Source organism: Monodon monoceros, unplaced genomic scaffold, assembly GCF_005190385.1.
Source record: "Monodon monoceros isolate NGI ecotype Baffin Bay Population unplaced genomic scaffold, NGI_Narwhal_1 Super_Scaffold_8, whole genome shotgun sequence".
NCBI classification, from domain to species: domain Eukaryota; kingdom Metazoa; phylum Chordata; class Mammalia; order Artiodactyla; family Monodontidae; genus Monodon; species Monodon monoceros.
In genome coordinates this window covers 32,242,760-32,268,571 of record NW_021703785.1, presented here as the reverse complement: position 1 = coordinate 32,268,571, position 25,812 = coordinate 32,242,760, and the positions used below count along the sequence as shown (strand labels likewise).

Sequence of the window (25,812 nt, the reverse complement as noted above, 5' to 3'; positions counted from 1 at the left end):
ATCTAATAAGCGTCTTAAATTTAACATGTCCAGATGCAAACTTCTGTCCCTCCAACCTTGCTCTGCCTCAGTCTGACCCAGTGCGATTAAGGACAACTCTAGTCTTCTTGCTCAGGCCAAAAACCTTGAGGTCATCTTCAACATCTTTTTCATATTCCATGTGTTATTCATTAGCAGATCCTTTTGATTGTGTCTTCAGAATTTATTGATCTTTTATCATCAATAAATACTACCTTGGTCCAAGTTATCATTATCTCTTGATTGATCTTTTATCATCAGTAAATACTACCTTGGTCTAAGTTATCATTATCTCTTGCTCTGATTACTGCAAGAGCCACTTAAGTGGTCCCCCAGCTTCCTTCTGTGTTCCTGTTAAACAGTAGGTCAAATTGGATCACTCCTCTGCTCAGATAAAAAGGCACTCCATCTCACTCTGTCAAAGTTTAAGTGATTAAAATGGCCTGTGATGCTACCTCATCTGTGCCCAGCGTTCCCACCCTCATTTTACTACTCTGTTCTACTCACTTACTCAGTCACACTGCCTCCTGTTCCTTTAACAGTGGCGTGTTTCCCACCTCAGGTCCTTTGTATTTACAGTTCCCACAGCTTAACCACCACTTCTGGATACCCTGCAGCCCTGTCTCCTCTCTTTCTCCACATCTTCAGATGTCACCTGCTCTCTCCCATCTTTCTTGACCACCCTGTTTAAAATTGTGAAGGCCCCCCACTCCTCCCACACCTACTAGCCCACACCCATCAGCCCCTTCTCTGCTTCATTTTTCTCCAGAGCACTTAGGACCTACAGACATACATTTGGTTTCTTTCCTACTAGAATGCAATCTCCATGTGAGTACGGATTTTCCTCTGTTGTTCACGGTTGGATTCCCAGGTACCACTGTCTGGTCTGTTGTAAGTGCTCAATAAATATTTGTTGAATGGAAGAATGAATTGCTCCTACTTTTGAGAAATCAGACTGTTGCTTTAGATGAAATGAAAAGCTGCACAAAATTTATAATGAGATGGATTTGATCAGAACCAAGCATGGTGACTGACATTTGTAGTACCTCAATTAACCATCCACCAGAGTCACCTAGTTTCATTTCAATATATTACATTTTATTCCATCAGCTACTTGTTAAACCTTAACACATTAATGGATTTCAAAGTGTTTTGTATTTTGGTGCTTACCTTTTTTTTATAATTTAAAAAAATCATTTATCTACTTTTGGCTGATGTTTTGATATCTATAAAATGAAAAAAAAATGTGCTTGAGCACCAACTAAAGTAAAAGGATAGGAAAATGTAGTGTCTTCATTTAACAGTAATCTCAAAAAGTTTCCACTCTTAAAATGCGTAACTTCCCCCAAGAAATTGTTACATAAAATTTATACTTTGTTGTTTTTTTCATGTCCTATTCATTCACTTTTCAACTATGTTAATTAAAGGAAAAATTATCAGTCATTGATTATATAATAACAGATAATCCACTTGGAATTCTTTTATTTCATGCCATCTTTTTTTTTAAAAAATCTTTATTGGAGTATAATTGCTTTACAATGGTGTGTTAGTTTCTGCTTTATAACAAAGTGAACCAGTTATACATTTACATATGTTCCCATATCTCTTCCCTCTTGCATCTCCCTCCCTCCCACCCTCTCTATCCCACCCCTCTACGTGGTCAAAAAGCACCGAGCTGATCTCCCTGTGCTATGCGGCTGCTTCCCACTAGCTATTTTACGTTTGGTAGTGTATATTTTACGTTTGGTAGTGTATATGTGTCCATGCCATTCCCTCACTTTGTCACAGCTTACCCTTCCTCCTCCCCATATCCTCAAGTCCATTCTCTAGTCGGTCTGTGTCTTTATTCCCATCTTGCCCCTAGGTTCTTCATGACCTTTTTTTTTCTCTTAGATTCCATATATATGTGTTAGCATACGGTATTTGTCTTTCTCTTTCTGACTTACTTCACTCTGTATGACAGACTCTAGGTCCATCCACCTCACTACAAATAACTCAATTTCGTTTCTTTTCATGGCTGAGTAATATTCCATTGTATATATGTGCCACATCTTCTTTATCCATTCATCTGTCAATGGACACTTAGGTTGCTTCCATGTCCTGGCTATTGTAAATAGAGCTGCAATGAACATTTTGGCACATGACTCTTTTTGAATTTTGGTTTTCTCAGGGTATATGCCCAGTAGTGGGATTGCTGGGTCATATGGTAGTTCTATTTTTAGTTTTTTAAGGAACCTCCATACTGTTCTCCATAGTGGCTGAACCAATTCACATTCCCACCAGCAGTGCAAGAGGGTTCCCTTTTCTCCACACCCTCTCCAGCATTTATTGTTTCTAGATTTTTTGATGATGGCCATTCTGACTGGTGTGAGATGATATCTCATTGTAGTTTTGATTTGCATTTCTCTAATGATTAATGATGTTGAGCATTCTTTCATGTGTTTGTTGGCAGTCTGTATATCTTTTTTGGAGAAATGTCTATTTAGTTCTTCTGCCCATTTTTGGATTGGGTTGTTTGTTTTTTGTTATTGAGCTGCATGAGCTGCTTGTAAATTTTGGAAATTAATCCTTTGTCAGTTGCTTCATTTGCAAATATTTTCTCCCATTCTGAGGGTTGTCTTTTGGTCTTGTTTATGGTTTCTTTTGCTGTGCAAAAGCTTTGAAGTTTCATTAGGTCCCATTTGTTTATTTTTGTTTTCATTTCCATTTCTCTAGGAGGTGGGTCAAAAAGGATCTTGCTGTGATTTATGTCATAGAGTGTTCTTTCTATATTTTCCTCTAAGAGTTTGATAGTTTCTGGCCTTACATTTAGGTCTTTAATTCATTTTGAGCTTATTTTTGTGTATGGTGTTAGGGAGTGTTCTAATCTCATACTTTTACATGTACCTGTCCAGTTTTCCCAGCACCACTTATTGAAGAGGCTGTCCTTTCTCCACTGTACATTCCTGCCTCCTTTATCAAAGATAAGGTGGCCATATGTGCGTGGGTTTATCTCTGGGCTTTCTATCCTGTTCCATTGATCTATCTTTCTGTTTTCGTTCCAATACCATACTGTCTTGATTACTGTAGCTTTGTAGTATAGTCTGAAGTCAGGGAGCCTGATTCCTCCAGCTCCGTTTTTCTTTCTCAATATTGCTTTTGCTATTCGGGGTCTTTTGCGTCTCCATACAAATTGTGAAATTTTTTGTCCTAGTTCTGTGAAAAATGCCAGTGGTAGTTTGATAGGGATTGCATTGAATCTGTAGATTGCTTTGGGTAGTAGAGTCATTTTCCCAATGTTGATTCTTCCAATCCAAGAACATGGTATATCTCTCCATCTATTTGTATCATCTTTAATATCTTTCATCAGTGTCTTATAATTTTCTGCATACAGATCTTTTGTCTCCTTAGGTAGGTTTATTCCTAGATATTTTATTCTTTTTGTTGCAATGGTAAATGGGAATGTTTTCTTGATTTCACTTTCAGATTTTTCATCATTAGTGTATAGGAATGCCAGAGATTTGTGTGCATTAATTTTGTATCCAGCTACTTTACCAGATTCATTGATTAGCTGTAGTAGTTTTCTGGTAGCATCTTTAGGATTCTCTATAGTATCATGTCATCTGCAAACAGTGACAGCTTTACTTCTTCTTTTCCGATTTGGATTCCTTTTATTTCCTTTTCTTCTCTGATTGCTGTGTCTAAAACTTCCAAAACTATGTTGAATAATAGTGGTGAGAGTGGGCAACCTGTCTTGTTCCTGATCTTAGTGGAAATGGTTTCAGTTTTTCACCACTGAGGACGATGTTGGCTGTGGGCTTGTCATATATGGCCTTTATTATGTTGAGGAAAGTTCCCTCTATGCCTACTTTCTGCAGGGTTTTTATTATAAATGGGTGTTGAATTTTGTCAAAAGCTTTCTCTGCATCGATTGAGATGATCATATGGTTTTTCTCCTTCAATTTGTTAATATGGTGTATCACATTCATTGATTTGTGTATATTGAAGAATCCTTGCATTCCTGGGATAAACCCCACTTGATCGTGGTGTATGATCCATCCTTTTAATGTGCTGTTGGATTCTGTTTGCTAGTAGTTTGTTGAGGATTTTTGCATCTTTGTTCATTAGTGATATTGTCCTGTAGTTTTCTTTCTTTGTGACATCTTTGTCTGGTTTTGGTATCAGGGTGATGGTGGCCTCGTAGAATGCGTTTGGGAGCATTCCTCCCTCTGCTATATTTTGGAAGAGTTTGAGAAGGATAGGTGTTAGCTCTTCTCTAAGTGTTTGGTAGAATTCGCCTGTGAAGCCATCTGGTCCTGGGCTTTTGTCATAACATCTTTTTTTTTTTTTTTTTTGCGGTACACGGGCCTCTCACTGTCGTGGCCTCTCCCGTTGCAGAGCACAGGCTCCAGATGCACAGGCTCAGCGGCCATGGCTTATGGGCCCAGCCGCTCCGCGGTATGTGGGATCTTCCCAGACCGGGGCACGAACCCGTGTCCCCTGCATCGGCAGGCGGACTCTCAACCACTGCGCCACCTGGGAAGCCCTGTCATGCCGTCTTAAAATCAAATTTAAATGGGCAGTTTTATGTTTTGTCCGGGAAGAAGAATCTGAAGGTAGAAGAGATTAATTCAGATGCTTTTCCTGTACATAAGGTTGCCATATAAACAGCCTGTGTAAGTCCCTTTTTGTTCCAACTCGAAAAAATATGTCCACTTTTATTGACCAAAAATATTTTTACATGGAGGCAGAAGGAGGAGAAAGGGTTGCTTAGTTGTGCTTGCTAAGCTCTGCTGACGACCCTGTTTCTTTCACTGTTTATCCTTAGTAAATTTCAGGTTCTGAGGCATTTGTGATGTTTATTCAGGCTAACACATGCTCTTGGCATTGCCAAATTCTGATTTGTTCCTGTTAGAATTTTAAGGGTTCCTGAAGTTTTTCTCATTTTTCTCACATTTTCCTTTCACTTTTCAAGGATCTATTTTGATTTGACCTATTGGTACCATGAAATTGGTCTTCTAGTAGGAAGAAAATATATTCCTTCCTGTACAGAAATCTGATGATATTGTATGTTTTGTACTGGGGTTTTCAGTAAATCCTTTTATTGGAGAAATCATCAAGAACTTAACTCTTTAAGTTTCTTGTTTGAATGTGATAATTTAAGTGATATCTCCCAGTTGTTTTTCCACAAAAGTTCTGGTTTATGCCTATTTCTGTAGCGTAATTATTAATAGCACCCCTTTCACTCTAAGACATGCCTAAGTTAAAAAATACATTATTTGGACACTAGTGATAATACTACGAAACTCACTTTTCTTTTGCATTTTACGTAGGATTGATAAGGTTTCTTTTCCTTTTTCTGCCATCTTTCCTCTCAATCCACCCCACACACACAAATATAGGATGGATGGGGAGAGATCAATGTGTGTTATGGAGATGGAGTTAGTAAGAAACAACATGAAAGAATTATGAAAAATTTTGGGAATCAAATGTTAGCTTTGTTTTTTTTTTTTTTTTTTTTTTTTTGCGGTACCTGGGCCTCTCACTGTTGTGGCTTCTCCCGTTGCGGAGCACAAGCTCCAGACCCACAGGCTCAGCGGCCATGGCTCACGGGCCTAGCCGCTCCGCGGCATGTGGGATCTTCCCGGACCAGGGCACGAACCCGTGTCCCCTGCATCGGCAGGCAGACTCTTCAACCACTGCGCCACCAGGGAAGCCCAAAATGTTAGCTTTCTAAAAAGCATTTCTAGGGATTAGATATTTGAATTTGTGAACATTTGTTATAATGTTGACCAACTCCCAGCATCTTTCTCTGTTACGATTACATTTGATTATATACTCGGTTTGGACTTTTAAAACTTTAGCTCCATTAGCTTGTTCATGCTGTCAATTTTTATAGTTTGTCTTTTGAAGAACATTTGAATTCCTGCTATTTGTTCTGTAATTGTATTTCTGTTACATTTTCTAATGCATTTAACATTTTTAAATGGATAGTTTATTAGTTATATGGCAGTTATGGTTTTATCTGTGACAGGAATCAATCCATCTAGTGTTTTATCAAACCAGTCTGAGTTTCAAAGAGCATGGGCCAGACAAACAAGTGTATAATATATTCACAATTCTTCCAAGAATTGTTTTTGATTTAACATCTATTTGTGTTAGGAGATAATCATGTAATATAAATCTCATAATGATAGAATTTCCCAAGGAGAAGATTTCTGTGAAACAAGGGGACTCTTCAGAGAGGCAGCCTAGTATGATGGAGAGCATAGACTCTAGCACCATATGGTTTTGGTTCAAATTTGGGCTCCATAGCTTACTTGCCACGTGACTGTTGTAGGCAAATACTTAACTTCTCTGTGTTTCAGTCTTCTTCGTAAAATGGAGATAATGATACAACCTACACTTTTTGCAGTTGTCATGAAGATTAAATGAGTTATTATATGGGCTTCCCTGGTGGTGCAGTGGTTGAGAGTCTGCCTGCCGATGCAGGCGACACTGGTTCGTGCCCTGGTCCGGGAAGATCCCACATGCCGCAGAGCTGCTGGGCCCGTGAGCCATGGCCTCTGAGCCTGCGCGTCCGGAGCCTGTGCTCCACAACGGGAGAGGCCACAACAGTGAGAGGCCCGTGTACTGCAAAAAAAAAAAAAAAAAAAAAAAAGAGTTATTATATGTACACTGCCTAGCAAAGTTCCTAGCACAGGGTGAGTACTCTGTGTTTGCTATTACTGTTATTGTCAGTGGAAGAATCACTCAGTTTCTCTTTCTCAAACTTAATTTGAAACATTAAAAGTCAATAATATTAAAGGAAGTATTTCTAATCTTTATGTTAAAAGGAATTGTGTTGCTTCTTACTGAAGTATGCAGGTTGTGACAGGATGTGGAAGACATGTTACCTGATAAGAACGGTTTACAGGGACTTCCCTAGTGGCACAGTGGCTAAGAATCCGCCTGCCAGTGCAGGGCACATGGGTTCGAGCCCTGGTCCAGGAAGATCCCACATGCTGCGGAGCAACTAAGCTCATGCGCCACAACTACTGAGCCTGAGCTCTAGAACCTGCAAGCCACAGCTACTAAAGCCCAGACGCCTAGAGCCCGTGCTCCTCAACAAGAGAAGCTACTGCAATGAGAAGCCCGTGCACCTCAGCGAAGACCCATTGCGGCCAAAAATAAATGAACAAATAAATACATTTATATAAAAAAAAAAAAAGCAACAGTTTACACGGAAATCTTACCAGCAAGCACCTATGAGAGGATCTACTGGTAGAAACTTCAGCTTCTAGCACTTTCTCCCATTCATTTCAGTTTTTCTCTTTTTGAATTACCTTTATTTATTGGTCCTTCAAGCCCCAACTTACATGTCTTCCCGTCATTCACTCATCTGTTCCTCCAGTTAAAAATAATCAACTCCTCTTCTTTGTGGCCATAGAATTTTGTTCATGCGTAAATATAGCACTAATTATAGTTAACCGGATGGTGTAGATTGTAGCATGGTGAAAGCCCTGGTATCTTCTAATGACACCTCCTTTCATAAGCCCTAATGTTTGTTTATTCTGGGTTTTATTTCTTTCTCTGTTTCTTCCTTTCTTTCTTCCCTCTCTCCCTTCTTTCTTTCTTTCTTTTTCTTCTTTCTTCCTTTCTTTCCTCCTTTCCCCCTTCCTTCCATCCTTCCTTTCTTTCTTTTTTCTTTCTCTTCCAGTTTTGAAATACAATTGACACACAGCACTGTATAGTTTCAGGCGTCCAGCGTAATGATTTGACTTACATACATCATGAAGTGATGACCACAAGAAGTTTAGCAAACATCCATCATCTCACAGAGATACAAAATTAAAGAAATAGAAAATTTTTTGCCTCACAATGAGAACTTTTAAGATTTACTCTCTTAACACCTTTTGTATGTAACATACAACAGTGTTCATTGTTTTCATCATGTTGTGCATGACATCCCTAGTACTTATTTACCTTATAACTGGAAGTGTGTACCTTTTGACCCCCTTCATCCAATTCCCCCTTCCCCCATCCCCACCTCTGGTAACCACAGATCTGATCTTTATTTCTGAGTTTGTTTGTTTGTTTCTGAGGTATAATGACCTACAATGCTATGTTAGTTCCTGTTCCACAGCATAGTGATTCCATAGTTCTATACATTTCAAAATGATCACCATGGTAAGTCTAATTACCATATTTGCTTTTATTTCTGTTGCCCATTTTTGCAGTAAAGAAAATATATATAGTTAGGGACTGAAGCTTTGCCATCTGCCAGCTAAGCATTCATGATTAATTAGTACTGTAAATGTATCTACTTGGAATTTTGCAACTGAAATAACTTATAGAATAATAAGGCTATAGCATTTGAGAAATGAAAGTTGTGACCAATTTTGGATGGTTTACTGACTAAAATATATAGATCCTCTAGGGATGAAAAATATATAAATGTTTAATATACTTTGAGAATTTCATTCTATCTATAAAATTAAAAATTTCATGTTTCAGTTAATTTGAGAATAGTGGAATATTTCTGAAGGTCTTTGCAGTCAGGATGATATCAGAAAATAATGACTTGCTATTTTGTGATATCTACTTTAAAATGTATCTGCACTTAGATAATAGTGTACAAAAGTTATTCTTTTTAATAAGAGTTATCTATATTCCAGTTTTTTTTAATTATTTTATTTCTGGCTCATAAGCTATTTTACTGATGAATCTCTATTGGCTGACATATTCTAAGTTTTAAAATTGTTGTTAGCATCACTGTACAAAAGATGACTTTGAGCACTGCCACAGCAAGTATGACCACTAAATATTTCTACCTAATAGTTATTAGATAGATTTACTCAAACTGTGTGGATTTTCATGGCTCCCTACTGACATTCTCCATCAGTAATAAAAACCAAATTCTAATATCCAATCCAGTTCTTTATGGGAGATAGGTTGATGTGATGTAAAAAACACTCACATTGGAGTAAGACATAGCTGGACTCAAATTATGGCTTTAACACTTCGGCTGTGTGACTTGGGCCTAGGGACTTAAGCCCTCTAAACTTCAGTTTATTCAGCTGTAAAGCAGCTTAGAAAGTATAACATCAAGGATTTGTAGGGACTAAGTGAGCACAATCATTTATGTTATACTCCAAATTTATTTATGTTATAACTCTGTTAGAGAAGAGGATTTTCAAAATAAATTAAGTGACTCTCTGAAAGAAGAGTTACTGTTGGTATTTTTCTTGATTCAAACTTCCACTTTGATTAAAAAACAAACAGGATTTGATCTTTGAGGGCCCATATCTGTCTGTATCACTCCTAATTACTCATTATTGTTACCTTCCACCTTTTGGACATTCCCCTTAACTGTCATTCAATGTATCGTTCTGTCAATTTCAGTTCCTGCTGTCACCAGCACTGTAAGTGGATGACTCATAGTCTGACCTCATACTTCCTTGAGCCCTGCATGAGTATTGACCTTCATCTCAGCTCCTTCATATAGCTACTCTAATGTCACACCCTGCATCTTATGAACTAAAATTCCAGGGCTGAAGACACTACTCTACCTCTGAATCACTGTTCTCCGACAGCAATCTCTAGTTTTCCATCTTGCCTGTGCAGCCACTTCCACTTAATCTGTTAGTTATCTTATCAGGACTTCAAGTCCTTTGTCCCTTACTTTCTCCTAATCTCAGTCCTTCTGTGTTCCCTTCTCTTTCCTTCCTCTCCATGTGAGACCCAGGGTCTATCAGTTTAGCTGTTCTCCTGCTTTTGTCCCAAATTTCATTTCCATTTGGATTCCTGTGATCTCTATATCCCTCATTATAACATTTTATATTGCATTTATTAACTTCTCAAAACGTCAGCTCTCTTGTGGATAATATGTTGGTAATTATACCTACCTCATTAGATTATGGTAAGAATTAAATGAGTTGCTATAAATACAGCTGTTTACCCTACCTTCCCTTCGACCCTTGTGGAGAATAATTGTGGAGAAAGGTAATATGACATTTGGAGAGTAGACCATGTTTGTACCTACACTGCTGTGTGCTGCTAGAGAAACTCACCAAGCCAGGCACATTTGTATAATATACACTGTGGGACACCAACCCTTAGGGTGTCCCTCAGATTATCAGTTAGTCCAATTCCAAGCAAGCCCATTTATGAGTCTTTAAAAGATGGATACTTGTGTAGTCGGAATAACTGAAGTGTACATTTACACTTTAGAAACCTCCGAGAAGCAAGGGATAATGCTGTGGCTGAAAAGGACCGAGCAGTGATGGCTGAAAAGAATGCTCTAGAAAAACATGATCAGCTCTTAGACAGGTAAGCATCCTGAAAATAGAAATGTTAAGACTCTTCGATTTTTGTTCCTGTTACTCTTTCTTTTAGAATATATTTTTTAATAGAAGTTTAATTTTCATTTCAGTTGAAGTGTAATTTATATGTAATAATTTACATATGTAAAAATTGCATATATTGAAACAAGATAGAGAAGAGTTTCCTTATACCCCTTTGGTCAGTCTGAACTACCACCCGTCAAGAGGCAAACACTTTGTGATTTCTCTCACCATAGCTTAGCTTGTTCTTCATGGACTAAAAATAAATGGAATTGTACAGTATGTACCCTTTTGTGTCTAGCTTCTTTCACTCAACATTATATGTTTTCATCCATTTTATGTTGTATCAGAAGTTCATTTCTTACTGTTGCTGGGCATAAATATACCACAGCTTGTTTATTCATTCACTTGTCAATGGACGTTTAGTTTGTTTTCAGTTTGGCGCTATCATGAATAAAGCTGCTATGAACATTTTTATACAAGTTTCTTTGTGGGTATATGTTTCTGTTTCTCTTGGATAAATACCTAGTAATGGAACTGCTAATCATCGAGTAGATGAATGTTTTACTTTAAAAGAACCTGCCGGACAACTCCAAGGTGATTGTACCATTGTATACTCCCCAGTTTTTTTTTCAAAAACCTATATTTTCTGGTTCATGTCTGTTGGAGGGAGGGGAAGAGAGAGAGTAATTTGTCTTTAATTAATCAATAGAAAATATATTTAATAACCTAGTTAAAAGGAAAATCACTGATGAGTATTAAAGTAAATATCGTTACCTCATCAAACAATGTATTTTAGTGGTTCAACTACATGCAGAGTAAACAGAGTGGTTACCTTTTTTTTTTTAACTTTTTATTTTGAAATACTTTCAGACAGAAAAGTTGCTAAAATAGTACAGAAAAGTTTTCATGTACCTTTCACATACTGGTAAACTTTGAAAATAAACTTTGAAGATAATCTCAGTGGGTCTTTTAATTGTTAAATGAAGATTACAGATTAATTTGTGGTTTAAGCAATACATGGAACTAATAATTCAAGCAAGTTTTCACATAATTAAACTATTGCTAATCCTCTAGAATGTCAAAATCTTTTAGAATGGTCCAAATTGTTATACTTCTGAATTCACATCAACCTTATAAACTTGACTCATGGAGAAATTCTAATAAATGTAATAATGAAGAAATCTTTTCTATAATGTGAAAGTATGTCTAATTCTAAAGATCTTAACATAAAATTAAACATTTATAAACCAGCTGCTTTTATTAGCATGCTGTTGCAACCTATCTTAAAATTGTCTTTTATTATGTATAATCCTTCTGTTTATAAATCTATATCATGTCCACTAAAGATTTACTTAGCTCCTTGTTGTTGTTTTTGAATGTGATATATTTAGTAATGGCTCTAGAATAATATTTATGAACCAACTAACAAGCTTTAAAAGAAAAAATAAGTAAACCAGAACTTATATTCACGCAAAATTTCATAACTTGCTAACTTGGTATGTGGTTGTGAGTTTGGAGAGAGAAGAATAGTAAATGTGACCTTAAAATTGGCTGCTTATACTAAGCTCTGTAATGTCCTACAGTCTGAATCTAAAATCCTTCTTATCCTACTTGTTCACACACTAGCAACTGGGTATTTATCCTGAAAGCCATGTGATACTTTAATATCTTCTGAATTACAGAGAATTCAGTCATTTAATGTTTGTAAAGCACATTAGAACAGTGTCTTGCACATAGTAGTTCTATAGAAATTATTGGTATTATAGAAAAATTTGCTGAGTTAATTCTGCTTTAACTAATGGAATTTTTGCTCTTAATTCCTTGAAGTGATAGTAAAACTTTCCTTATTTGGAGCCTAATTTTCATCCAACCTTAAAAAATTAGGACAGTTTTAAAATCAGGACAAAGAAGGGAAAAAAAGAAAATGTTTCTAGACACACTAGAAATAACCTATGAGCAGCAAATAGTGTTAGTGCTCAGAACTTTAAAGCACATTATAGGACCAAGGATTTATTGAAAAAATGAGAATAATGTCTGGAATCTAAAACTCAAAATAAGCTTGGGCTTTAATAAAATGCCTAAAACAGCTAAATGTACTTATCTGTTTTTTGAGCTACAATATTAAAGTAAAGGGGAAAATCCCCATGCTTAGGGTTATAATGTTGCTAGATGATTTCAAAAAAGTAGGATTCTAGATATCCCCACAATTTAATTTTTCCTTAATTACTCTATAAACTTATTACAATTCATGTCAATAATTTCAAAAGACTTTTAGTGAAACTTGACCAGCTGACTCTAAGATTCTTTTTCAGAATTGCTGTGGCTATGCTTGTGCCTACTCTTGTACGTTTACTCTTCCACATTAATTTCTATAGTTATATTTTTCATGTTAATACCTTTCATCCGTCCAGAGTTCATTTTGGGGTATGGTGTAGATAGAGAACGAATTTTATTTTATCTTGCTCACTATTAAGTTAACTGTACATTTAATGGCATCCAAATAAAAATACCAGCAAGATTTTTTTCTGCTTAATCTACACTCTAACTTTCTCTTGTGTTGGGTGGTATGGGAGTAGCAAAGGCCTTTTGGAATCCTGGAAAGGGTAAGTGAGTTAGGGATGTATTTGGATTAAGTGGTTTGCAGTCACTTCTGTTTACAGTTAAATTATTGCTAGCCATTTCTGAGTATCAGTGGCTTCCAGGAATATTCTTATTACCCACTGTGCAACATAGGTTGTGAGAGATAGGAATGTGTCTCAGGTACCCATTACTGGAACCAGGGATTATTGACCTTCTTTCTTGGTGGAGGGATAAGCAAGATGCAATCATTTATCCTTTATTTTGGAGGGGAAGCCCAGGCAGTCCTCTGACCAGTGGATACTTAAACTTCTTACTGATGTGGTGGCTTCTCGAATCTTCATAGGGTTTTTTTTCCCCAGCTTTATTAAGGTGTAATTGACAAATTAAATTGTAAGGTATTGAAAGTGTACAATGTGATGATTTGATATACACATACATTGTGAAAGGGTTCTCCCCCCATGGAGTTAATTGACACATCCACCACCTCACATATTTACCTTTTTTTTTTTTTTTTTTTGGTGGGAACATTTATGGATTTAAGGTCTCTCATAACAAATTTCAGTTATACGCTACAGTGTTATCAACTGTTGTCACTGTGTTATACATTAGATCCTCAAACATTATTCATCTTACAGCAGGATTTTTTTTAACCAAATGTATCAAATCTATGGTTCATATGAAAAAATTAAAGATATTTCTTAAATAATAAGACTTGAAAGTCGAAATTACTCCTTGATCCATGGGCTGCAGAATCGATGTGTTAGCAGGCATGAAAACAACATTCATCTCATTGTACATCTATCCTCAGAGCTGTTGGTTAACTAAACACATTGTCATTGAGCAGTAATATTTTGAAAGGAATCTTTTTTGTTTTTTGAGCAGTAGGTCTCAACAGTGGGCTTAAAGTATTCAGTAAAACCATGTTGTAAACAGATGTGCTGTCATCCAGGCTTTGTTGTTCCACTTATAGAACACAAGTAGAGTAGATTTAGCACAATTCTTAGGGCCCTAGGATTTTCAGAATGGTAAATGAACATTGGCATCAACTTAAAGTTACCAGCTTCATTAGCCCCTAACAAGAGAGTCAGACTGTCCTTTGAAGATTTGAAACCAGGCATTGACTTCTCCTCTCTAGCTATGAAAGCCCTAGATGGCATCTTCTTCCAATAGAAGGCTGTTCCATCTACATTGGTAATTTGTTTATTGTAGGCATCTTCATTAATTATCTTAGCTAGATCTTGTGGATAACTTGTTACAGCTTCTACATCATCACTTGCTGCTTCACCTTGTGTTTAAGTTTTATGTTATGGAGATGACTTCTTTCCTTAAATTTCATGACCCCATGAACCAGCCTCTTCAAGGTTCAAACTTTTCTTCTGCAGCTTCCTTACCTCTCTTAGCTTTCAAAAAATTGAAGAGACTTAGGGCCTTTCTCTGGATTAGGCCTGGCTTCAGGGAGCGTTGTGGCTGGTTTGGTCTTCTATCCAGACCACTAAAACTTGCTTCATATCAGCAGTAAGGCTGTTTTGCTTTCTTCATTCCTGTGTTCACTGGAGTAGCACTTTTAATTTCCTTCAAGAACTTTTCCTTTGCATCCACAACTTGGCTAACTGTTAAGCACAAGAGGCCTAGCTTTCAGGCTATATTGACTTTCAACATGCCTTCCTCGCTAAGCTTAATCATTTCTAGCTTTTGATTTAAAATGAGAAATGTGTGACACTTCCTTTCACTTAAACACTTTGGAGGCCATTGTAGGCGTACCGATTGGCCTAATTTCAGTATTGTTGTGTCTCAGGGAATAGGGAGGCCCAAGGAGAGGGAGAGAGCCTGGGAAGATAGGCAGGGAATCTGTACATGACCTTAAATGCTAAGCTATGCAGTCTGGATGCCATTCTGTTGAATGACATTATCAGAGTTCTCAGTTTTAGAACAATTACCCCAGAAGAATGAGGAATGAAAGTAATACTAAACTGATAACAGGAAGATAGTTCAGAGAACATTATAAATAGTTTGCTATCTTATATAGGCATGGTTCATGGCGCCCCCAAACCATTACATTAGTAACATCAAAAATCACTGATCCCAGATCACCATAATAATAATAATAATGAAGAAGTTTGAAATATTGTGAGAATTACCAAAATATGACACAGATACTAAGTGAGCAAATGTTGGGAAAATGGCACTGATAGACTTGCTTGATGCCACAAACCTTCAATTTGTAAAAAATGCAGCATGTGCGAAGTTCAGTAAAGCAAAAGCACAATAAAAGGAGGTATGTCTGTATAGGCTTGGAAGATTTTAATATGGAGATACTATTCTACAGTAATAGAAGTTATATCTAGAATGTGATTGGTGATTATCTTATTTATAGAATCATGCTGGGTCTGGGCACCCAAGCTCTAAACCAAAGGTCTTAAGAGGAAAATGACCAAACATATTCAAAAGATTAGAAAATGTCCTACAGTGTCAGATTATAACTGTCTACAGATATTTAAAGTGTATTTTTCTCACATGGTCAGGCCTAAAGTAGTAGAATTGGGACCACTGAGTAAACATTACAAAAAAGGGTAAAGATAAACTTTCTAATAGGGACTTTCAAAATGCCTTGACATCAAGTATATTCTTCATCATTAGAAGTGTGCAGGCATCAGCTGGCCAGGCATTCAGTAGGGTTGTGTTTGTAAGCATCGAAGTATCAAGTGGGTAGCTTGATGAGTCTAAAGTCCCTTTTGATTCTGAAATTATCTGTAATGTAACAACAGCTCAAAAGAGTTGATACACTGGTTAAGTTACCATGTAAAGGGAATGGTGAACCCAAGCTGTTTTTGAGTGTATTTTTTTTAATCTCTGCAGTTCACTTTTCCTGTTTTTTGTTTGTTTCAAAATAAAAACCTAGTATTTAGGACTATTATTTGAAAAAGACACTATATATTTATTAAATATCCACTGGATTTTTAAAAAAATACTTATTTATTTATTTGGCTGCATCGGGTCTTAGTTGCGGCACATGGGACCTTTTAGTTGCAGCATGCGGAATCTTTAGTTGCGGCATGTGGGGTCTTTAGTTGCAGCATGTGGGATCTAGTTCCCCAACCAGGGATCGAACCCAGGCCCATGGCATTGGGAGTGCAGAGTCCTAGCCACTGGACCACCAGGGAAGTCCCTCCACTGAATTTTTTTTGGGTATAGATTGCCTAAGAATATTTTGGGCATATCATGTATATTTTTTGTATATACTGAAACCCAAGGAAAAGTATTATTTTATTTTTCAGAGGTTGAGTTTTTAATACTCAGGTGTGTGATTCTGGTTTCCTTTGTGTCAAAATCAGAATAAACAGATGTATTTCAATCTTTACATGCATTGTGATTTCTGTGAATCATGCTTAAGTAAAGTCCAAGACATGTCTATACACAATTTTCTAGTCAGGTATAACTAATCTCAACTTTTTCATTTTGTTGAAAGTTTTACTTTATCAAATGCTTCATTTAATGATCAAACAACCTGTGTTATTATAAAGAGAAATGTAAGGAAGTAGTATGCCGCTTTCAAACTTGAATGAAAAAGGCTTTTTGCTGAAGGACTTTAATTTTCTACAAAAAAATGGACTTTTCTCAGGCATATAAAAGACCTGTGTATGTCCCAATTCAAGTCCAACAATTCATTTAATAGTAAGTAACAAATACCCAGCTTTCATGAACAGGAACAGTTATTACCTCTTATTCTGTTGCTTTGAATCTCTGTAAGCACTCTGAGGATTCTTTCTGCCACAAACGGGAAATTTTTAAACTCAATCAGGGTGACTAGAATAAATTTGAATACACTGTTACATCTGTGGGATCCTACAGAAGAGACCTATGTTTGAATCTAAAGTTTTAGCTTGTAATCCAGAATTAATTTTAATAGCTTTTTTTTTCAGTTATAGTTGTTTTAATTTTTTTTAAAACTATGGTTTGATGTATTCGGAATAGTTTTTTCAGTTTGTTAAGTATTTTTAAATGAATATTACTTAAATTATGCTTTCATAATTATTTAAATTATGTTTTCAATCCCTACAACTTCTCTGTTAATAATAGAATTTTGTCCTCATTTTTTCTCTTAGAAGACCAAAGTAAGGGGGAATAGATCTAGTGAGTAGATTGAGTTTTATGTTATACTGGGCTAGTTTAAAGCTTGATATAGCAGCCAGCTGTCCTAAATTTCCATTCAGTGCTTTATCCCCAAGAGTAGAACAGTTCTGACATGCTTTTATTCTACCTTTTATCATATTCTTATACTGTTTTATCTTTGTTTATCTGCTTTTTTAATCTTGCCTTGCTTCTTCAGCAGGCAAGTAAATGTTTGTGTCATTTTCAATATAAACTTAATGGGATAAAGGATGTTGAGATTTGAAATAAAAGCTATAGTACTGTACTTAAACTTTGTTTACTTAATAAATTCTGTGATAATTTTATTCATATTATTCTTAGTTTTCATGATTACATAAAGTAATTCACATCATAATTGTTACTTGAATGCAGAAATTCTTGATTCTCAATCCTATATTAAGTTATTCTTTTGACATACCTCTTTATGAAAGAAAAAATATACCATAAATTCGTGCTTCTTAAATAATTTTTAGTATTTGATTTTTTTCTTTGAAAATTTGCAAAATACTCTAATTATAAGCTACTCTAATGATTTTTCAGAGTTTATAAAATTATCTTTTGTTACTTGATTTCTCTTATTCTTTAAAATGTTCTATTTGCCTATTGGTTTGTTTCATTTGTATTGAAATAGTCTAGCCCCATGTTCTCAAATTTCTCTTGGCTTTTAAGCTGCTGTTCCATCTGGCATATATTTGTCCACTTATATAGGATATCTCAAGCTGGTCTCATTACATCCTAAGTTACCACAATTGACTCTATTCCTTTCCTAATAAAGGCTTTGGAAATAGTAGTACATAATGTAGTGTACATGAAAGCATTAAGAAATTTATTGCTGAGGTGAAAAATATCTGTTCCTTCTCAGTCTAGACACAAACCTTTGAAAGGAACCGATAGGAAGCACCCATATTCGGATCACAATGTATGGATTTTGTTTTATCCACCTCTCATCTATCTTCCTTTTTCTTTATTAGGTATTGGTCTGATCTGACATTCCTTGCCCCACCAGAAACAATGGCCCAGGGTGTCCTTTAACCATTCATGGATAATTTGTTGCTTATAATTGGGCTTAAATGGCACTGCTAGTTCTGAAGTAATACACCTATTCTCCTCCACTTCAAAAGAATGTATCTTTTTTTTTTTTGCCACATCTTATTTAATTATGAATAAATTCAGAGATGTGTGTTGTATTTATAATTGAACCATTCTGCATTCATGTTCTCAAACATAATATAAACTTAAGTCTCTAATATTCCCATTATTTTCCAGATGGGAAAGAAAAACCTCATGAAACTTGGAAAATAAATTTTTTGCAAAAGAATGTATCTTGAATATTTTTGTGCAGCGAGTCAAAATACACACATACACGAAGCAATTAGATATTCTTTTCTGTCAGTCTTTTTTTCTCAAAGAAGGACTGGTGGCTTCTGTGGCCAAAAAGAATATTTACTCTATATCAGGAGAATTAATGATGGATGCCAATATTGTTAGCCTGCAAGTCCATGGGATAGAACATCTTTATACAGTAATAGACTAGAGTTATCAGCATATTTTGTTGTTTAGGTGGAACAATTGATGTAGAGAAGGCTGTTTTCATACCTACCGATTTAAACCTCTTCTCTCCTCAATCCTGAATAACTCTCAATGGCCGTCACTCTCAGGAGATCAATTGACTGTTGATCTTATAAAGTCAAAGCTGTGCTCCAGCATTCTATCTTGGTCCTTACTCTTTTTTAACTTCTTATTTCAAATTTCATGTGTACACAAAAGCTACGAGAATGATGCAAAGAATTCCTTTATATCTTTTATCTAAATTCACCCCTTTTTAACATTTTGCTACATTTGTTTTATCATTTTTATTCTCTCTCTCTTTCTCTCCCCTCACCCCCTCTTTCTCTCCCCTCACCCCACACATTATTTTTTCTCTGAATAGTTTAGTAGACTGAATGCATCATATACTCTTGCCTCTTCAAGGTTTATTTTCTAGGAATAAGAATATTCTCTTATATAACCACAGTACACTTATCAAATTCAGGACAACATTGATAATAATACTTTTATCCATTTTTGTCAGTTGTCCGAATGATATCTTTTTATAACAATTTTTTTTCTGGAACAGCATCCCGTCCAGAATTATGCTCTGCTTTTTGTTATCACACCTCTTCAGTCTCTTTTAATCTGAAACAGTTCTTCAGTTTTTCTTTTCTATTTTGTTTTCATGACATTTGATTCTTTTTATGTTGGATCATATACACATATATGTCTCTTCCTTCTGGGATCTCTCCTACTCAGCTTTAACTGTCACTTTAGGGAATGATCAACAGTGTTTTTAAACTCAAACCATACCTTTCCTTGTGTTTTGTAAACTTGTATTTCCAGCTACGTGACTGACATTTTTATCTCAGTGTTTTTCTGGGACTTTAAATTCAGTATTTGTGAAACAAACTCAGCTTCCTCTCACATGCACCCTTCCCAAGACAGAATGTGGGTTCAGCTGACTTCAAGTCAGTAAACTATACTGCCATTTTTAAGTCATTTCTGTTTGAACTTTCAGAATAATAATCCTTTCCCCTTGCTCCTGTGTGTAGGTTTGTCAAATTTCATAGCTTCTCCCCCTATAGTATCTCTAAAATCCTCTGCACTCCTGCTGGCAGTCATCCTGGGTCAGCTTCTCGTTACTTCTTGACTGGGGTTGTGCTGTAATTGTGTATGATAACCTCTCAATTCGTTGCTCCATCTTTCCCCCTCGCTTAATCCTCTTGCTCAGACCTTTTCTTCCTGCCATAGTTTTGCATCCTAACATCATCATTTGCCCAGACACTTGAACAAGAAAGCTGGTGGTTCACAACTACTTTTTTTTCCTCACTCTCCTTCCTATTTATTCAACCAACAGGTTGTTTATTGATAACTGCCATGTGCCATTTGCTGTGCTAGATGTTGATGTACATAAATAAATCAATAAATGGGAGGTTGCCCCTGCTGAGAGTCAATTGAGGTAAATGGAAAATAAGCAAACAGATTCATAATTGTTACAATTATGTGTTTTGATGATTGCTATGAACTAGATTGTGTGAGGAGGAATAATGGCTCCAGCAGGGTATATCATGATAGGATAGTCCAGAAAGGCCTCTCTGAACACTTAAACTAAACAAATATCATGTTTTTTCTAATTCCTAAATATATCTAATCTTTTCCCGCCTCTTAATCCCAGGTGCCACTGCTTTAGTCAAGTCTTTCTTTTCTCTTGCCTGAACTATTTATAATAGTCTCTGAACTATCTCACCGCTTTCAGTTTAGTCCTATTTTCATCACTTATTCTTCCAGGGTAATTGTTCTAAAACTCAGAACCCTAATTATGTCATTCAGCAGAATGGCGTCCATACAGCACACAGCTTAGCTCAGGGTCATTCACAGACTTCTGGCCTGTCTTCCCAGTTGCAGATATTTCTTTTGATTCTCCCCCATTTACTCAAGACAAACGGATCTCTTCACGTTCTGTAAGTGTTTATATGGGTTCTTTGCTAGGAATGACCTTTTCTCTTCCCTTGCTCATATATCTTACCATTCATCTACTAGGTAGATACCCATTCATTTGGTAAGAATGAAATCCATGATCATGTCTTCTATGCATACCTTAACTTCCTGTCAGAAATGCTGAAGTCTCTTCTCTCTGTTTTCTAGCATTATATTATAATTGTGTGTTTGTTTACAAGTCTTTCCTCTGAAGTATTGGGGGTTTTTTTGAAGTCAGAGATTTTCTCTTCCCCATTTTTGCTTCTCTAGTAAGGTAAGGCTTCTACTCAGTGTCTTTGATGTAAGTAATTCTCAATAAATATCAATTTCAGTTGATTAGAGCTTACCATGTTCATTTTGACTCACAACTTTCCATTATGAAGGCAGTTCAAGTGCTGAAAAGAGTGCCCAGGACTCGTCTTCATTTTACTGTATCAGTGGTTCCCAAATCTAGATGAATTTCAGTCACCTGGAGAGATTTTTTTTTTGGAAGACATATTTTTTTGCCTCCCTCTACTCCTAGTATCTAGTGTACTTCCTACAAACCCCCGCAAATAATCCTAAACTATCCATTCATCGAATATGTGTTTGAGAAACACGACAAAAGCTTTTGAAAACACTTGTAAGCTATAAGTTCTAAAGAAATGCTAGCTATTACTATCTATCACTGTGCCCTTCTTGGTGCCTTAACCAGTAATCTCAAAGAAGATGTAAGCTTCTTCTTGAAGGCTAATGCCCTAAGTACGCTAAGATTTGAAAGAACTTGAGCAACTGTTGGTTATCTTATTAAAACATTGTTATCAGACCAAGGCCAGAAGACAGGAAATAAACAAATGTCCCTATGCTCTGAAACACTGAAGAGGAAAGATTCTAGAACTATATACATCAGTAAACTTGAATGTAGCCCACTATGAACATTCTGAAACAGATCATTAAACAGATAGTGAGCATTTAGAAATCGAAATGGTGAAAACCAGAAGTCACCATTAGTTAACTATTAAGTCTTGACAAACTACTTTTACTTCTTTTTTTTTTTTTTGAGGTATTTACTAGAATTTCTAGAGAAGAGTGCCAGTGATAGAAGGTATCTCAATTTCAGCAAAACATTTTATTAAGGTTATCTTTGTAGAGACATGGGAATTGTGAAATTAATAACACTGTAAATAAGTGATGAATTGAAAGCAGTTTAAATATCAGTTTCAAAGAATGTTGATTAGTAGATCAACCTAGAGGGACATTACTGATGAAATGTTTACAGGCTTTTTACTTAATTCTTAACCTGCCATTGGTTAAATCATATTGGTTAAACCTAGATTTCTCAGTGAGCCCAGTGCGTAATTCTCTTCAAATTTCACACTTTAGACAGACTTTCATTCAGTAAATAAATTTAGTGAATTGTGCACCTTGTACCTGTCACGTACCCCATTTTGATATCCCTCTTTCCGTTCTCAGTGATTAACAGGGAAGTAACTATAAGTTAGCCAGTATTGCATAAAATCATAGGCTAGGAAACTCTGACCTATGATTTAAAGAAACATTTGTTTTTAAGGGAACTCTGAAATGTTAAGTTGATGGAGGACTTCCAAAAATGAAGATTTTGTAAGAGCATTTTTAGGATTTTCTCTGTTTGAATATTATATGGATGAAAATAAAATGAAGAAGATACTCTCATCTCCATTGGAAACTAAGGGAAGCCTCAATATGGTGTCATAAATTTCAAAGAATTTTGGTCAGAAACCGTGTAACCAGAACACTCTACAATTTAGCAGGTAGAGTACAGTGAGGTGGATAGTATACAGAGGAAATTCTGTGCAGCTCCTGGAACTCTGCAGTAGAACTTTCTGTAATAATGGAGATATTCTTTATCTGCCCTATCCCATACAGTAGCCACCAGGCACGTTGGGCACTTGAAGTTTAGCTAGTGTAGCTGAGAAACTGAATATGTTTTATTTTAATTAACTTAAACTTAAATAGCTACTTGTGACTTCAGGCTCTTATTATATTAGACAGCTTAGCCCTAAAGTGAAGGGGTAAAAGCTGGAAATTTCAACCTCTTTCTCCATCACATATCTGCAGGAATGCCAGGCTAGAGGAGAGCCTGTTTAGTTGTGCTGTATCTTTTTTCCTTTGGTGTGATTTAGATTCTCAACCAAGAGTGATGGGGTTTGTATTAAAGCAAACCAAATAGATGTAAAACAGATAAATTGCAGAGAATGCTTGCTGTTCCATAGGTTGAATGGGGGTTATGTAAAATCTGAGGGGTTATGATGAAATTTGTAGTCTAAACTGACTTTTTACCAATATGACTAACTCTCCCAGAAAGAGAGAAATAAATACAAAATATGAGAGACAAGACTAGAACTATAAACTTCCAATCCCATAAACTTGACCATGGGTAAAAGTGTTTGGAGAAAATACAAACATAAGCTTCCAGACTTGGAACCTCAGCTTTCTCCCCACCTTTAAGCAAGGAAATTGCTGACCAGATAATATTTTCCTAGTCCTCCAGTTCATTGGATAATGGAACAATCCAAACAATGTTTTGTTAAACAGGAAAGAGGCAAAATGAAGTCTTGGCTAGAACTGCCTTCATTCAAAGTTTATTAAGTGATGGGGTGGGGGGCGGTTCAGGGAAGACAAGTATGAGATATATGTAAATATTTTTTTAAGTGGAAGGAGACAGCAGGAGTCCTATAAAAGCTGCAGAAGATAAAGAGAACATTTTAAAAGATCTATGCTAGGAATCTAGAAAGATTTTATAGATTATAACCTATTCACAACTAAAAGAATTTAAGAAAGCACAGAACTCTTTGAAACCAAAGACTTTGCAAAAGAATAAGATGGAAGGTGACTGGCAAAGTTAAAGAAAAAGATTACATAGAAAAATGACATACAAAACTTACAAAGGAATTAAAGAGAAAAAGGGGGGGGTAGGGAGATCCAGAAAACTGAATTAAGGGGGGGTTTATAAAGCAGAAACAAATCAAAAAAAAGAAAAAGCAACAAAGAAGTGATGCAAATGGTTAGAGAGGAGGTATTAGACATGGAGAAGAGACAACACATATCCACATTCAGAAAATTAGTGTGTCAATGGAAGAAAACAAAATGAAAGAGGAAAAAAATATTTAGAGATACAATAAAAGAAAATTCTTTCTGAAATTTATCAGAACTCACCACATTCTGGGTGGTGTGAAGAGGATGGGAAATAGCAATGTATTAAATCCAATTGAAGTTATTGAATATGAACATTAAAGGAACATTATTAGAAGCATCTGGGCTGGATAAGTAAGTCATTTGCTAAGGAAAAATTGCAGGTTGAGCTTAAGTTTCTCCTCCATAACTTTATACTTTATTTATTCATTTAGCAGTATTTATGAACAACCTGCTTTAAACAAGCACTTTAACACTGGGATTGAAGGTTTAACAGTGGTCTCTGTCTCAGTGGAATTTACGTTCCTATGATGTAAATCAACACATATAAATAAACAACAAAATAAAGAAGATAATTTTAGAAAGTAACAATTATTTGAGAGAAATAAAACAAGAGTGTGATTCAGGTAAGTGAGACTATGTGAGGGGTGACATTTTTTGCCTCCTGAGTGATGAAAACTCACTAGTCATGTGAGGACTCAGGAAGCCTCTTACCCACGTGGCATTCCTGAAAAACCTACTTGGAATGGTAACCTCACTAACCAAAGAATCAAAGAACTCATTAAAAAGAAAAAAAAAAGAACTCATGAATTGAGATGTCAAGGTATAAAAGAACTGGCAGTGAATATTTAATGTAAAATTAAATCTTAGTAACTATTGTCATTCTGCTTTCAAAACACATTGTAATCATAATTGTTATGGGGAAATTACAACATAAAAATAATAATTTAACATAAGTAGAGGCAAAAATAGCAACTTGCAACTAAAATTAGAGAATTGATGGTAAGAGGAAATAGTGTGTATATAATATACTTAATATTGTATAATTATAATTTCCTCAAACTTCATAAGAATTAGTGGTTTTATCAAGAAATATCTATTTAAACATATTAGTCAGGAAACAAAACATTAATTAAACTGTAAACAGATGATATCCTGTGTATATTGCCAGAGGAGAGGGAAGAAAAAAGAAAGCACAGACCTTATAACAAAAGATAGATAACAAAGCAAACAACAAAGAAGCAAAACACAGAAAATATAAATTCTTAAGACAGCAGACGACCAATTGTGTCTTTTCTGACAACAGTTGTAAATGTGATGAACTCACTATTATATAAGAAAAGAAATACAGTTTGGGTCAAAAACTATATTCTTTTCACAATAATAAGTGACTCTGGATGTATTAAGATGAAAAAATGAAAAATAACATAGGATCTAAAACTCTTCTGCAATAAATATTTATCAAAATTTGTTTTAATAATTCAGGATCTTGAGACTCCCTTTGTCATGACTATATATGCACAACGAAATGCTCCAGAGCATTTATGCGTCGAATTTGCCACAGGGAAAGTGCTGATTGTCCCACTTACAGCCCACACCCAGACTGCTCACTGTTGCCAGGGATCATTTAAAACATGGTTTGAGGGTAGGGATAGTTTCTAGATAAAATTCCTAGATAAAGGGGGGTGCCAACAGTTACTATAATGAACTGTTTACTACACTTCCTGATCAATAAATAATTGATGAAATAGGAAATAGAGCTCAGAAAATTTAAACAAACTGGAATCATGTTGTTAATTCATAAGCACTCTTTCACTGAATTCAGCTTAAGGGTCACATTAAAGTTATATCAAAGATACAGTTCAGTATGTGGCTTATTAATTAGCTTAGAGAGAATGTGTGGTAGTGAGATCAAGGTTTCAGGTCCATTCACCTTGCAGACCTTTTTTTTTTCTTTTTTTTCTTTTTTTTTGCAAAGGTGGATGGAGGGGGATGAGTGGGGACTATGATCTTTTCTAAATCTAGCCAGCTGCCTCAGAAATGTGTAATTTTGGGTCACAAGCAGAGAGAGTAGATAGAATCAGTATAGATATCTAAGTATTACTAGAAAAAGAACTCAAGTACATGTCCTCCTGGTGACTGATCAATAACGTTGTGTTTGTAAATGAAAGAAAACACTTTATTATATATCTGCACATTTTTTAAGATGCTTTCTTAGAAATCCAGAGTCATAGGTGGTCAGTCATTATGCATATGAATTGAATCACAGAGTGTGTGTGTGTGTGTGTGTGTGTGTGTGTGTGTGTGTGTGTGTGTG

The 25,812-nt window shown here is 35.8% G+C and overlaps 2 protein-coding genes across 14 annotated transcripts in view; both read left to right on the top strand.

Annotated features, from left to right (window-relative positions):
- PIBF1 (progesterone immunomodulatory binding factor 1) overlaps positions 1 to 25,812 on the top strand; it is a 212,218-nt gene that overhangs the window by 61,558 nt on the left and 124,848 nt on the right. For all 13 annotated transcript variants that reach the window (XR_003791696.1, XR_003791697.1, XR_003791695.1 and 10 more), the window contains one exon: positions 10,210 to 10,308. Coding sequence is in view for 9 of the 13 variants with exons in the window: in XM_029209987.1 (XP_029065820.1) it covers positions 10,210 to 10,308 (99 nt within the window). In the remaining 4 variants the exon portion in view is untranslated. The remainder of the gene's footprint in view (positions 1 to 10,209; positions 10,309 to 25,812) is intronic.
- Positions 12,892 to 25,812, top strand: part of LOC114888370 (rab GDP dissociation inhibitor beta-like) — a 16,778-nt gene continuing 3,857 nt past the window's right edge. Inside the window, 2 exon segments of the mRNA XM_029210485.1 lie at positions 12,892 to 12,928; positions 20,418 to 20,548. Of these exon segments, the coding sequence (XP_029066318.1) occupies positions 12,892 to 12,928; positions 20,418 to 20,548 (168 nt within the window).